Genomic DNA, 15,247 nt, shown 5'->3' with positions numbered 1-15,247 from the left:
GATCCTTCACCTCTTGAACAAACAATGTTCGAGGACAACTACTCGTGCGCGAAATGGAGGCTCTTTTTATGGATTAATAATTCTCAAAGCATTACTTTGCGTGGGTGGAACAAAACTTTTACACAGTTTTTAATTTTCAAATTTCTCATGTACAATCCAGTGAGCAAAGAATATTCTTACCTTTGTAGCAAACTTTCAATATGCTCGCGTTTCGAAAGTTTGCTTTCGTGCTCTGATGAAGGGTTAATGTTCGGAACGATAGCAACTCAAAGTTCGCCCCAGGGGCTTAACATACCTATATTTTAGCAAGAGATAATCATCCGCCCACGAAAGCACTGTTTCTGGTTTACGTCTATGTCTACCGAGTTCTAAGTTAAGCACACTTTTCTTCGATGCGAACATGTTTTTAGGACATTGTTCCGTTCAACCCTAGTCCTTCTCTACGATTCCAATCCTGAATTGCGTTCAGTCACGCAATAAATGATTGAAACGTTAACCTTGGGGCCTAGGCTTTAGTTTTTCCAATCACGCAATATGCTCAACTGAATTCAAGCGTCTACGAGCGTGCCTCAAAATGCGTTCTAAATTATTTGTAGATTGATTTTTCTTACTGTAATGTACCGTGCGCGAAGACTGAGAATACTGCTCTCTTGGGCGCTTCTTTTTTTCGTTGTTTTATTTCTCATCAAAAACAGAAAACGCCGAGGCGAGAGAATGGCTGATGGAGAGGACGTTCTTTCGTTCCGGAAAAGTTCTAAACTTTCCACGACCGAGAGTAATGTCGACGAAAAGCTTGGAGAAGGACGCTTAAATGTATCAGTTTGGGAAGAAATCTGCGGTTATGAACTAATGTCACTGAAGGAGTTCCCGCTTTTCCCACACTCGCCGACATCACGCCGAAGCACGTCGACCTTGCGATTACGCTTCAAACAAAACTTAGTAAATGTTGGATTACGAATTTTCGGATTTATTTCGCCGATAGAATCTGGGAATTACAACTTTCATTTAGCTTCGAGTGGATCGACGGAATTGTGGATTAGTTCGGATACGAACCCCGAAAATAGCAAGCTTGTGGGAAACGTAACATCGGGGACAACTCGGACACATGATGGAAATATTATTTCTTTATCAGCGCGAAAGCTTTACTATTTAGAAATTTTACATAAACATGGCCTTCACAGCCAACATAATTTCATGTACGTTAAATGGCGATCTTCGACTTGGAAAGAGCAAGGTTATAGAGATATTCCTTCAGATTTACTTATGCCATCCGAGGACGATCAACATTCAAATGTATTTGGTAAAATCAAACTGCAATCGTTACTGAATCAGCGAGTTGTTCAACGGGATACCATCCTTCCAATGCACGTTCAACAAAGTGAACCATCCTTTGTAAATGAAGAAGTAAAACGTCGTTCAGAAATGTATTTCCTTCCCTTCATCACCGAAGAAGACACTAAAGATTTATTCCCGCCGTGTCAGTATAATCCATCCTACATAGTGAAAAATCCTTTAGATAGATACCAGTCCATGTGGGAAACCCATTACACCTCGATTTATCCTCACGACCATGCAGATATTATGAGAAAGAGGTGGGAAACGGACGATTTTGTGACTTTTGGTAACGATCAGTTGGACGAAAATGCAGCAAGGAAGATTGTTGCTCAAGTCTGGACGCAAATTCAAGTCAAGTTCCCAAGGTATATAAGTTTCAATTTTTAATGTTTTCTTTTGACTGCACCTTTTTACTAGCGGATTGTATTCGTCCTCGATTAGGTTAGTCAAAGTTTAACAGAACTATTATCATGGGATTCACCGTATCTGATTAATTTAAAAATTTTCGCTCTTTGCTAATGCGATTCACGTCGAAAGAATGGGAACTGCGATTGCATGCTATTGACACGGTTCATTCATGCGCATTTCAGTTTCATTTAAAACGAACTAGCGAACTATCGATCGACTCGATTCAACAACTAACGTGTTAGAGAATTAAAATTTTGTCATGCTCTGACAATATGGCTATCGCATATGACTCCGTAAATTGTTCAATCGCCTCGTCTATTTATGCTCCTTGCGACATACACGCGAACACGTTTGAGAATTATAGAATTTTTATTTCCTTCCTGCGCGGTTAATTTTAAAAAAAATTTTAAAGCCGCACTCAGTTTTCCTGCAGTTTGGTGAAAGTACAGGCAACTTGAGAAAATTTGGTTCCAACAGCAATTAAAAAAATGCCGAATACTTAAAAGTTCAAAGGTGAATCGTCCAAGTGGAACCATTTGTGATTATGGCATCGGAAAACTACAATATTTTGTCAATGAAATTGTGAAACAGATGAGCACGTGGCGAAGATATATATTTGATTAGATACCTGTTCGGCTGTCTTATCGGCTAATAATGTTTACTTGAAAATTTTGATTGCTTCAACTTTTTGAAGCTGGCTCACTGATTCGATTGCAATCATCTTCTACGGTGTGAAGCTTGTTTGCTCAGTGATTGTGAAAGACACTAAGTCTCCGACACCTCGAGCAATAAGTAAGTAAACAAAACATCTAATTTTGTGTTTTTGACTGAATTTAATTCCTTAGGACCTTATCCTTCTCTAAGATAAAACTGCAGGTACAAAGGCAATCTATTTTTTTCGACATTGTTTTATTTGTCCAAAAATTGTATGCACAATGAATTTGTGAGCTCTTAGAAAATCTTGCCTTTTTCGTTGGTATGGTAATCATTAACGATGCCTTGTCGAAATTTTATATGATGTCGGGATCGTAGATGGAATCTTTGGGGTCAATTTGCAGAATTATTCCTTATCTTTTCGCACTAGTTTACAGCATAGACAAAATACGTTTTAATGAGTTATCGAAGCGACCGCAAACTGATTACAAACAAAAGGTTTTTGTGCACCTTCATGAATGGAATAGTGACAAGGTCTAGCAGTTTCTAGATTATAATGAAATAAAGCAAATTTATAAGTTAAATGTTGAGGGGTAAGAATTAACCAGAAAATCTACATTTAAAGCCTTAGCCGAAGCCAAAACGAGACGCGCAGGTGTCCTACTGGTATACCAGTTGCATTAAAAAATGTCTCATTTTGCCCCACTCGACCTGTTCTCACATCATTCGTAAAAATGGCGTTTCAGTCCTTTGACTTTAACTAATTAACTTTCAGTGGAAACTCAATGGATTGCGTAAAATATTGAACAAACAAATCAAGCAAAACCGAAAGGCCTTTATTATAATGTTTTCAACTTCGTTTATTTCATAAAAAAAACCAGCAGAGGCAACCAAAAAAAAATGCCCAACAGCTGTTTGATAAAAAATTAATTCTCGTCAGCATCGTCAATAACCCAAACCTCACCTGGTGAAAGAAGTCGCATATAGCTGTAGTCCCAACCTGAAAGATAATTTTAGTGAAAGGTTAACCAGAATTCATTCCACTCTTGCTTGAAGAAGTGAAAACATAAATTTTGCTTTAGTTGGAATCGCTTTAGGAGATCACAAATCCATTTTGTTACACGATGTCGTATGAGTGTAGACCGGAAGTAAAACTTGTGACGTTTAGGTTCCGTTCTTAAAACAGGCGGGGCTGTTAAGACTTCCGTTTAGGCGACTTAAGCAACAATACAGACGAAGAACCAAACGTTTCCATTTTGACCTCATGGGTTTGGAATGTAGAGGTAACAAGAAAAATTTCTCAGTTTCCTTTCTGCTGCATTGTAGAATCTGGCTTGTCACATCGTTTGGTATGATTGCGTGACGCAGGAAAGGACGTAATCAAAATTATTTCGAACATTTGAAACATGCATGCCAGTGTCATTCGCTGAGTAACTTCATCTTTCATTTTAAATCACCAGTCTTAAAAATTGCTATCTTCATGTACATCATCGATGCGCAAAAGTATTACATTCGGCATTCCTATCCTAGCAGTATGCATTTTTCACCATGGACCTAGTCAAACGGACCAGCCTGCCAAAAGTTTCCTAAAAGCTCAGTGGTGAAGCATTTAAAGTACTCGGAGCACTCGGAGTTCTTTTTTCCGAATATGCCAGTGTCATTCATTGAATAACTTTATCATTCACTTGTTTTCCTTTTTCTCCTTTGCATTACAGGAAGTATATCCTTGAACACATCTTGAATGTGGAAGAAAATCATGATCCTGAAAAGGGTGACAGATATTTAGTAGAACTAGAACTGAAAGAAATTTCAAGTAGGAGATCTTTGAGGTTCTCTGAATATGTGTACCGGCTTAAGGAATCGGGTGCTTTTTGCATCCCTGTGGGCGTGGCATGGAACAAGAGGGCTGTCGTCAACATCCTTCTTGCAACCGGGAATAATCAGGGGCGATGGACTCTCCATTTTCTTGATCACATGTCAAGAATACACAATAGGACCATGGATTTCAATTTTAATGTAATTATCGCTGAATTCGATGGCATCGATGTTGACTTAAAGGAAGCTCTGAGGAAGAGTGGAATCCCACAGTATCGGCATATTAGACTTCGAGGAAGATTTGAAAAGGCCAAGGGGCTACAGCTGGCTGCCAGTACGGTTACAAATCCGAACTCAATAGTGTTTGTCATGGATCTTCATTTAGATATTCCCTATCATTTTCTAGATGATGTCAGAAAGGTTTGTGAGAGTTTTGCGCACATCGTTTTTTTTCTCTTTTAATATCTTGTCCATCAACTAAGAAAAACAACCTTTGGAGCGAGTATGGATCATCGAAGAGCCAGAAACCTGGTAACTAGAGTATAACAGTTTTCACTGAGCAATAGCCCAAAAGAAAAGAGAAATCTCTTCATTTAGTTAGTAGTCGGACATAGAGCCGTTTTTTTCTTACTGATACTTGCTTGATACTGCTTCTAATTTCTCCCTTGAGTGTCACCATCGGTCAAACTTTAGCAAATCAAGTGCGTCTATTTTCTCTTTCCCTCTCCTCAAGCATTTACGTTCGTTAGATTCCCCGTGGTTCTTACCTTGCTTACACAGTGATCTAAGGAAGAATAGAGAGGTCTGTGAATAAGCTATGTCCTTTGTTTCAGGATTGTTTCATGAAATGCTGCGCCCATATCACGGACGATTTCTGAGTGTTCCGTTTTCAGTAGATCTAAATTTGGAGGGGTTGAATTTCCTCGCCAGCGTAAAGCAGATAGAAGATTTGCAATTGTAGTCTGATTTTTGGAAACATGTTTCGGTGTTTTTCTGCAGCATTGTGTTCAAGGCAAGATCGCCTACAGTCCCATACTCGTTCGACTATCTTGTGGGGCGACAGCACGGCATCGCAGAGGCTTTTGGGAACACTTTGGTTACGGTTTGATGGGCATGTACAAAAGTGACTGGGACAGAATTGGAGGAATGAATGTAAAAGAGTTCAAGAACAAATGGGGTGGAGAAGATTGGGAGATCTGTGATCGCATTTTGATGAATGGTATGGAGATAGAGAGGCTAAAAATGGTTCATTTATTTCATTATTTCCACACCAAAAAAGGCATGTGGTCTGATGTTAGAAATGACACAGATATTGTCGAGTACACAGACCTCTCCTGACATAATAAATGAGTGTGATTTGCAGCCGGAATGCAATAAATAAGATTTGACAGACAAATAGGAAACTTTTGAAATTGGCACTTTAGTGTAGATAAGATATTCATATATTTTAACTGAAGAATAGTATTATTTTTTCGTTGACTTTCATCGAATTTATATGCGAAAAAGAAATAAAAAGGTATGCAATTCATGAATTTATGGACAAGTTCACCTCGATCGATTATACAAAACGAATTCTTTTTTTTTTTTTTCACTATATATAACAAATTTTGAGTGTGAAAACGATCAAACTGCATGTTATCTTGTGATTGGACAGCCGCCACTCTCAGAATCGAGAATTTTCTCACAGGTTCGAATAGTTTCGAAAATCCTCGAGGGGCTTACGCCAATTATAAAGGTCGCCACACACACGGGGGGACTAGTCCCTGCGACTAGTTCCTGCAACTATTCCCCTGAAGAGTTTACACGAAGGGACTGGTCGCAAGGACTAGTCCCTAGTAGTGTTTCCACGCAGGGACCAATTGCACAGGAAAGTAGCAAAAACTGGGGGCAAATGGTGTCATTCTTTCACTCTACAGCTTTCTTAAGAAACCAAAATTCTTAAAATAGCAATGTAGCATTGCAATAAATCAGCTCAGTACAAACCGCAGATTGTTCAGCGAAATTATGCAGTGCTTGAATTGTTTCTGATTCAGTTAGGATATAAGCAGAAATAACGCTTTGTTACCGATCAGATGTGGCCAATACAGAAACAAAAGGGGCGGAAATTCGATCAAGATTTCCAGTACTCGTGTAAATTATTTCAAAACTGGTTTAATCCCGGGAAGGAAACATCAAAGAAATTATCCCGGAAGTCACGCAATCGCCTCTGTACATTGTGTTTTCAGGCGGGAAAATATGGCAAATATGATTGTGATACCGATCTGTGATTGGTTTATTTTAATTTGGTCGCAGGAACTAGTCCCACGAACAGTTCACACGAAGCGTTTTGAGGAACAAGTCCAGGGACCAAATTTTAGTCCCTGCGACTAGATTTTGTGGCAAAAATGGCTATTTCAAACTATGGGACTTGTTCCCTGGACTTGTTGCAGGGACTAGTCGCAGAGACTAGTCGCAGGGACTAGCCGCGTGTGTGCCGACCTTAAAGATGATATGCTTTACTTTAATTAATTTTTGATGCTAATACATCAAGACAAAAATACTACGAAAAAGAAAGTGTGCAATCAGTCTTCTCTTGTGTTTCAATTTGCGGTTCGTTTACCCTTGTTTTTGTTAGTTCAGTTATGTTTTCATACGACATATTAAGACATATTATTTTTTACACTCCATGGTGATATGGGGTGTTACAATGTTGTTAACCCTTTGATATATGAAGAGTGACTGGCTTCTAATTTCTCCTTACATTAATACTGCTGGATCATTTATTAAGATCATGGGAATAAAGGAAATTATTGACAATCTATGTAGTTTTGATTGTTACACGAACTCTCCTTACAGTACCAAAGGAAAAGTATTGAGAAGAGTATGAAGAATGTGGATACTGATGTTAGGGCGTAAAGGGTTAAAGGGGAAAATGGTAAAAGAACAGAAAGCCAGCAAAAGTTTTGACAAATAAAGCTTTTGAGAAGTAATCAATGTTTCAGTAGTTTTTCGAAATTAGCTTGGAACAAATACATTGGAAGTACATGACATTAACTGATTTAGCTGTAGCTGTAGCTATGAGCGAAACCATAGCACATCACGGAGAAACAACATCAACGAATAATAATCCATTAAGAAGTCCTGACTAGTTCTCCTTGAGGACATTATGAAATGTTCGACTGCTTTGTCTACGTCTTTCTCGCTTTGTGTCTTGCGTGTGAAAATTCCGCGGTAAAAATGACAAACTTCTCGCTTCTCCCTTCCCCGCCCTCGCCCTAACACCTTACGATTCAGCAAACTAGTTTCGCAAAGGGAGGAAACGCACATGGCCCCCACTGGTTGAACCTTTGGTGAGAGATGGAATTGGTTTGTAAGCCGCCGAGACATTTTGCTTATCAGAAGTATGCAGCCCATATTACGCCTGCTTCCAGTAAAGAGGTCAACGGTGGCCCGTCTTTCGCTAGTGGTGATAGACGGTACACAACAACAATTGCAATACAGTCTCAGCCACGAATAGTGCAACTGGGCGTGGCCTTGTCCTCAATATTTATGGGCCTTTGGGGTCGCGTGTTCTAAATACTATAAGACAGCTTTCGTCGCCGGAGCACAAGGAGAAGGTGGGGGGGGGGGAGGGGGGGTTGCTTGTTTCTTGGTATATAAGAGGATCGGGCTCCTATCTATCAACGTTTGCGCTCAAATAAAGTCACCCTTCCTTACTCCTCCTTTGTGCACTGGCCACGTAAGCTATCATACAATATATTTGATGAACCCTCTAAATGTTGATGTTACATGTGGAATCTGACTTCACGCACAATATTTTAATCACTGTTACCAGAGTCATACTAACCCTGCTTCATTGCTAATCAAGTCTCCGAGCCGTCGGATTTGTGCTCATCAAAGAATGCTTGAATTTTGACCATCTTGGGTACCTGGCCAAAAACATTTAACAAATCTAGTGACGGTACAAAATGTGAGGTGTTCATGTCCCTAACAATAGATCTTTGACAGCCGGCTTGTTAGATTTTAGGGAGATTATGGCGGATCTTCGTCCTGGACGGGGAGAGCGTGGGTTTGTACATGTTGTATCCCATCGAGAAACTGTTAAACGCCTCATGTCTCGGTGATCACTCTAATGCAGTTACATTCAACTTCGAGTTTATGCTCCAAGAAATATCATTTTTCTGTTATTTTACTATGGTGCTTTTCTCCAAAGTCTGATGACTTAACATACCCAAAATGACATTTTCAAATCAATCTGTAAACTAATGTTAAGGTGATCAGATGAGAGAAATGATTTAGTTACAAGCTTTATAAGTGTTCTCCCAATAACCCAAGTGGGTTATTGTACACGGGTGAACTGATAGAAAGTACAGTCTTCTGCTTCTTATAAATACAGCCATGTAGCCATTGTAAGTGATACAATGAACTGATGAATTGATATTTGAGCAATTAGAGTGCACATAATATATTTTCTGTTTTATAAACAGATACAACTACTGTTATAGAATTAATATATTGAAAATTAGTGTATTTATGAATGTTTCAGCTCAGAGTGATTACCAATAGAATAACAGATTTACTCTTAAAATCCCAATCCCTTCTTCTGATTGGGGCCACTGATTTCTTATTTTGATGTTCATATTTTTTTCATATAAGAGCCGTTCTGATTTTGGTAGGCTGATCTGGTTCATATTTTTGTACTTATTTTCTCTATTTGTAAAATTTCAACTTGAAGGTAAGTAATCAACATGTTCTTGTATGTGGGTGTGTACTGTATTTACTCAGTTATATCCTTAAGATTTTTTTACTACCAAAACTCTGTTGGAGAGAACAATTGGTTAGTAAGCCATAGCAAGATTTTTTGTATTTTTAATCAGAGGGTTTAAAAGGCAGATGGACTCTAAGAATTCCAATCCCCCATTCTGGTTAGGGTCACTGATTTCTTATTTTGATGCTCATATGCTATCAGAGAGTTTAATAGGCAGCTAGAAGAGAAATAATCATGGATAGTGAAATGGGGAAATAGTGAATCACAGACTTAAATTAGTTTTAATGATTGAATTGAGCTGTAAGCTATAGAAAGTTATTTTTTAAGACAAGACAGAATTTCTCCTTACAATATCAATATAACATCAAGTAGACAAAAGATGAGAAAAGATTTCGTAAATCTTGGTTATGGTGTTATTCGATATCTGAAGATAACATTTGAGCGGAGGGTAAGTAGCGCCAGGTCTTTTCGCCACAAGCGAGTTTATCAAGGCCTAACGCGAATGTGCCAACATTCTCGCCGTAAGCGAGTTCGTCAACTTCTGGGGCCAGGTCATAGAAGGAAGGTTTTGATGCCGATGATACCTCTTAGGTTTTTGTTGTCGTAGACGGAATTAATTATTTAGGATTGGAGAGACATCCGAGTAGGCCCTGATATCTATCGGTGGGGCGTGCTTGCAAAGCTGTGTTCAGTTAATTACAAACAGGAACTCTGGTTGGAAGGAACCTTGCTCGCTGATGTGGCGAGGCTGTTAACCAGATCAAGTGTAAGATTTGTAGCTGTCTGTCTGGAGTATTGCATCTGAGAAAAGTCCTTAAAATTATTGATAAAGAGAGTGCATTGTTTGATTTTTGCCGGTTTAGCACCTACAATGCTAGGCTGATTAAATCAGCTTAAGTAACTACATATTTTCATCGCAAATAAAGCAGATGCTGGAGATAATGCGCAAATTAAATCGATTTGAAGCTTCCATTCCATCCCCCCAGCCCATGGGTAACACACAGGCATTTGACTGTCGTCCGTGACCGGGGGGTGGGGAATTTGAACATTTAACCTGGGTGGGATGGGAAATTTAAACCGGAAAGGTCGAAATATTTCCAGTGAAAAATGCTTGCTTTGTAATTTAGTTTGGACGAGTTTTAAGGAAAAGAGTTAACTTTCGAGAGTGGATGGCTCAGAAGAAAAGGTCTGGCACTTGCAAAAATTTTTTTTGCACTTGGCTGCAGGTTGGGGATGCTGCTCTTAACTGTTGCTGGGGACACCGTACCTCATCTTACACAAAGTACTACTTGAGAATTTAACCTGTTAAGGCAATGTTACAATATTCGAAGGCTACGATGTTAAAATCTCTACCATTCGTGTGCTTTCGTTGCGCACGTGTATTACGCGTGTATCAAGCACGGTCAGCTCTGAAGTGAGAGTAATCTGTGATTTTTGGTATCTTCAAGGACAATATCTTAAGATTGTGAATATTCAAGGCGACGTTTTGACAATAATGTTGAGAAGAGAAAGAAAGAAACTTCTTTTGATGCTTCTCGTAATTGGAGCGATAGTCATTATTTTGGTAAGGTTTCATAACAACAATAATAATAGGAATGAGTACCAAGTGGCTGCTAATGCTAAAGGTTTAAACGTCGCGGTTTGGAAAGATCTCTGTGGCTCGGACATGCGGTCGCTGAAAGAATTTCCACTGTTTCCTCACGCCCCGGTGCTTCGTTTAAAAGCTAAAAGATTGCAAATGCACTTCACGAGGGAATTCGTGAATTTTGGATTACGAATGTATGGATTTCTTACTCCTGATGAATCTAGCAGTTACAATTTTCATTTAGAGTCAAGTGGATCGTCAGAACTATGGTTGAGTCTGGATTCAAATCCCGAAAACAGCAAATTAATTGGAAATATAACATCAGGTACAAGTTTAAACCGTGCACGCGAGCAAGATTCGATTTCATTATTAGCTGGAAAGCGTTACTATACAGAAATTTTACTAAAACATGGCCACCATCACTGGTGGAATGATAATTTTCTACACCTTAAATGGCGATCGTCCAAATGGAAAGACGAACTAAGAGATATACCGTCAAATCTACTCTCTGCATTTGAATATGATATGACTTCAAAGCCGTTTGATGGAGTCAAGTCATACTCCGCTATGATTCAGCCTATGCCATCTGAAGTTAACATCCTCCCAATGCACATTAGACATCGGGATCCATCATTCATAAATGAAGAAGTAAGACATCGTACAGAAATTTATCATCTTCCCTTCATCAAAGAAGAAGACAGTAAATATTTATTCCCTCCTTGTCAGTACAATCCATCCTACATCGTGAAGGAACCTTTATACAGATACCAGGCAATGTGGGAGACCCATTACACCTCAGTCTACCCATATGACTTTTCAGACATTGCAGCAGGTATGATGGATAAAGAAAAAGGTTTTATAAGCTTTGGAAATGATAAGATGAATGAAGATGAAGCAAAGCATGTTGTGTCTCAAGTTTGGAGGCAGATAGAGAGCAAACATCCCGGGTAATTGTCTTGAGTTTTTTTCTTTCCTGAGTATTCTTAATACAAAATTCCTGAAGGAGATGTGGTATAAAAATGCAGCTCTTACTTGGTGTAGAAGACACAGTATATGCCACAATAGAATTTCATCACAACTGGGAATAAGAAAACAATGAAAACAATAGTGTGACATATACTGTGTCTTCTACACCAAGTAAGAGCTAAAAATACTTGGGGTAGTTGTAATTCCTTTCAACTATTTAACTCCCACTGATGACCAAGACCAAATTTCTCATTACAATATCAATACAATATAAAGCAGACAAGTGATGAGAATGAAAAAAAATTTCAACTAGGAGATTATTAGTTCAACCAATGCCAAATTCTTTGAACAAACATCCTAAGAATTTTATTGCAGTCAGTGAGGAGAGTAACGAAGGTTCTAAAATTCCTCTGAGAATGGTCAAATTTACTTTAATTTTTACCAGTTTTATGTAGGGTTACTATTGATCACCCCAGACCAGTTATATGAAAAATTGGTACCAAGTTGCCTCCAGTCACCTTTGCAAGCTCACCCCTAAAGTTCATTCTTTCTTGACAGTATTCAGAAGATTGTAGAAAGTGTCAGTTGTAGTTTCTATTGATTATACACTTGCAAACTGATGAAGGTGGTTGAGGACACACTTGGAATGGGGTCAATCCACCATAAACTGAAAAAAAATAGTATCTGTCTGGAGAGACTCCCTATTTCAGGAGGTGTCTAGAGATGTTTCTCTTGTGATCTTATAGTTAGTTGGACTAAATCAATGGAGAGAGGGGCTGTGAGAGTGTCTGGCTCATGAATACAACTTAACACTTGTGACCTTTGGGAAGGAGTCAAGTGGGTTTCTTTAAATGATATTCACCATTAGCTTATATTGAAATGTGTGTCAGCATTCAACCTGTCTTATTGTGATTGAAAATTTTGGGTATTCATTCTTGATTTCTGTAGGAAGTATTCTTTTAAGAAAATCTTGAATGTGGAACAAAATCATGATCAAGGTACAGGAGACAGGTATTTGGTGGAATTGGAACTTAGAGAAATTTCAAGTGGGAAACATGTGAGATTCTCTGAATATGTGTACAGACCCTGGGATACACATGTGCTATGCACCCCTGAAGGTGTGACATGGAACAAGAGTGCTGTCATCAATATCCTTCTCACCATTGGAATAAACAAGGAAGTTGGATCCTTCATTTTTGAATCACATGTCAAAAATATTCAAGAAAACCAATGATTCCATTTCAATATAGTAGTTACTGAATTTGATGGTGTTGATATTGACATGAAAGAAGCTCTGAAGAAGAGTGGAATTCCACATTATCAGCATGTTAGACTTCGAGAGGGATTTAAAAAGCCTGGGACTACAACTGGCTGCTAATATGGTTACAAATCCAAACTCAATACTGTTTGTTATGGATCTTCATTTGGATATTCCCAACCATTTTCTGGATGATGTCAGAAAGGTGAGTCAAGAGTGTCATAAATAGTCCTCTATAATAAACCAAGACCTTCAGTAGATCATGGTTAGTTTAATCAAAGATGAAGACAAAAGGTACAGGGAAACTGACATGTGCTTGATTGCACAATGTTTGATATTTAGTTACTTGATGCTATACATGTGATTAGATCACATTTGAGGTGAGTGGTACAGGTAAAATTACCATAACCTGGTTAGCTGGTGTTGGAAAGAAAACAGAGCACAAATTTTTGAGGGATACAAATGGGAAGAATCGAAGAACAAGACTGTTCCTTTCTTTCACTTTCCTCTTCTCAAACCCACCCCTTAAAACTTGTATCCTAACACCAGTTTTTCTAATTGTGTATTTACTTTTTGGTAGAATTAATTGCCATATATTGATCTGTTTTTGACATGCAAGGAGTTAAAATTGTTAGAAACCTTACTTTTGACTTTTATCACCTTTCACTGTTGTCATCATCATCTATCTTGATTATCTATGAGTATCTTAATGAGGTGTTATTTATTTTGTCACAAGTATGGGACCTCAAAAGTTTGAATCATTTTAGGGGACTCAGACTTTTTCTTTGTCTCTCACTTGGGGCATTATGAATAACATCTTTCTTTAAGAGTTGCTTATTTACAACAACGCTAGGAAGCAAAAGAATCTTCATATTTTTCAAGATTAAGCCAAACATTTACCTTCTCTACTCATGTAAATCTGCCCTCTTCTTTTAATACAGCACTGTGTTCAGGGTAAGATTGCTTACAGCCCTTTTGCTTATCCGCCTATCATGTGGGGCCACAGCTCATCATCCTGTAGGCTTTTGGGAGTTCTATGGGTATGGTTTGATGGGCATGTACAAAAGTGACTGGGACAGAATTGGAGGAATGAATGTAAAAGAATTCAAGAACAAATGGGGTGGAGAAGATTGGGAGATCTGTGATCGCATTTTGATGGATGGTATGGAGATAGAGAGGCTGAAGATGGTTCATTTATTTCATTATTTCCACACCAAAAAGGCATGTGGTCTGATGCCTCTCATCATAATGAGAAAAGTGACTCTACAGATAGATACTGGCAGTAATTTCTTTAAGCAATAGATTGCACTTTCTGTTATTTTACTAGGGTGCTTTTCCTCCAAAGTCTGATGACTTAACATACCCAATGACATTTTCAAATCAATCTGTAAACTAATGTTAATTAATGTTAATAAAGTGATCAGATGAGAGAAATGATTTAGTTACAAGCTTTTATAAGTGTTCTCCCAATAACCCAAGTGGGTTATTGTACATGGGTGAACTGATAGAAAGTACAGTCTTCTGCTTCTTATAAATACAACCATGTAGCCATTGTAAGTGATACAATGAACTGATGAATTGATCTTTGAGCAATTAGGGTGCACATACTATCTTATCTGTTTTATAAACAGATACAACTACTGTTTAAAATTAATATATTAAAATTAGTGTATTTATGAATGTTTCAGCTCAGAGTGATTACCAATAGAATAACAGATTTACTCTTAAAATCCCAATCTCTTCTTCTGATTGGGGCCACTGATTTCTTATTTTGATGTTCATATTTTTTTCATACAAGAGCCGTTCTAATTTTGGTAGGCTGATCTGGTTCATATTTTTGTACTTATTTTCTCTATTTGTAAAATTTCAGCTTGAAGGTTAGTAATCCACATGTTCTTGTATGTGGGTGTGTTCTGTATTTACTCAGTTATATCCTTAAGATTTTTTTACTACCAAAACTCTGTTGGAGAGAACAAAAAGGCAGATGGACTCTAAGAATTCCAATCCCCCATTCTGGTTAGGGTCACTGATTTCTTATTTTGATGCTCATATGCTATCAGAGAGTTTAATAGGCAGCTAGAAGAGAAATAATCATGGATAGTGAAATGGGGAAATAGTGAACGCACAGACTTAAATTAGTTTGTAATGATTGAATTGAGCTGTAAGTTATAGAAAGTTATTTTTTAAGGTTATATGTTCACACAGATAGAATAGAATGATAAACAGATATAACTGTAATGAGTATTGTGAAGGAGGCAATAAACTATATTTAATTCTTTTGAAAATTATTTGTTTGAAAATCAGTACAGTTCTATAATTAACCCCTTAAACTCCCACAAGTGACCAAGACAGAATTTCTCCTTACAATATCAATATAACATCAAGTAGACAAAAGATGAGAATAAAGAAAAGTATCATTAGGGGATTTTAAGTTGATCCAATACCAATTTCTCCCAACAAACATCACACGAACTGTATG

The 15,247-nt window shown here is 38.0% G+C and overlaps 1 protein-coding gene and 1 pseudogene across 1 annotated transcript; both read left to right on the top strand.

Annotated features, from left to right (window-relative positions):
- The first annotated feature begins 475 nt into the window (after positions 1-475).
- LOC131792873 (uncharacterized) lies at positions 476-7,008 on the top strand. Its single transcript, XM_059110293.2, has 3 exons — positions 476-1,700; positions 4,113-4,632; positions 5,212-7,008. The coding sequence occupies exons 1-3, from the start codon at positions 616-618 to the stop codon at positions 5,548-5,550; spliced, it is 1,944 nt and encodes a 647-aa protein (XP_058966276.2). The 5' UTR covers positions 476-615; the 3' UTR covers positions 5,551-7,008.
- A 3,261-nt stretch (positions 7,009-10,269) lies between these two features.
- On the top strand, positions 10,270-14,054 carry LOC136279053 (uncharacterized; annotated as a pseudogene).
- Positions 14,055-15,247: the final 1,193 nt, after the last annotated feature.

This window comes from Pocillopora verrucosa, chromosome 2, assembly GCF_036669915.1.
Source record: "Pocillopora verrucosa isolate sample1 chromosome 2, ASM3666991v2, whole genome shotgun sequence".
NCBI lineage: Eukaryota > Metazoa > Cnidaria > Anthozoa > Scleractinia > Pocilloporidae > Pocillopora > Pocillopora verrucosa.
This window is presented reverse-complemented; position numbering and strand designations above follow the sequence as displayed.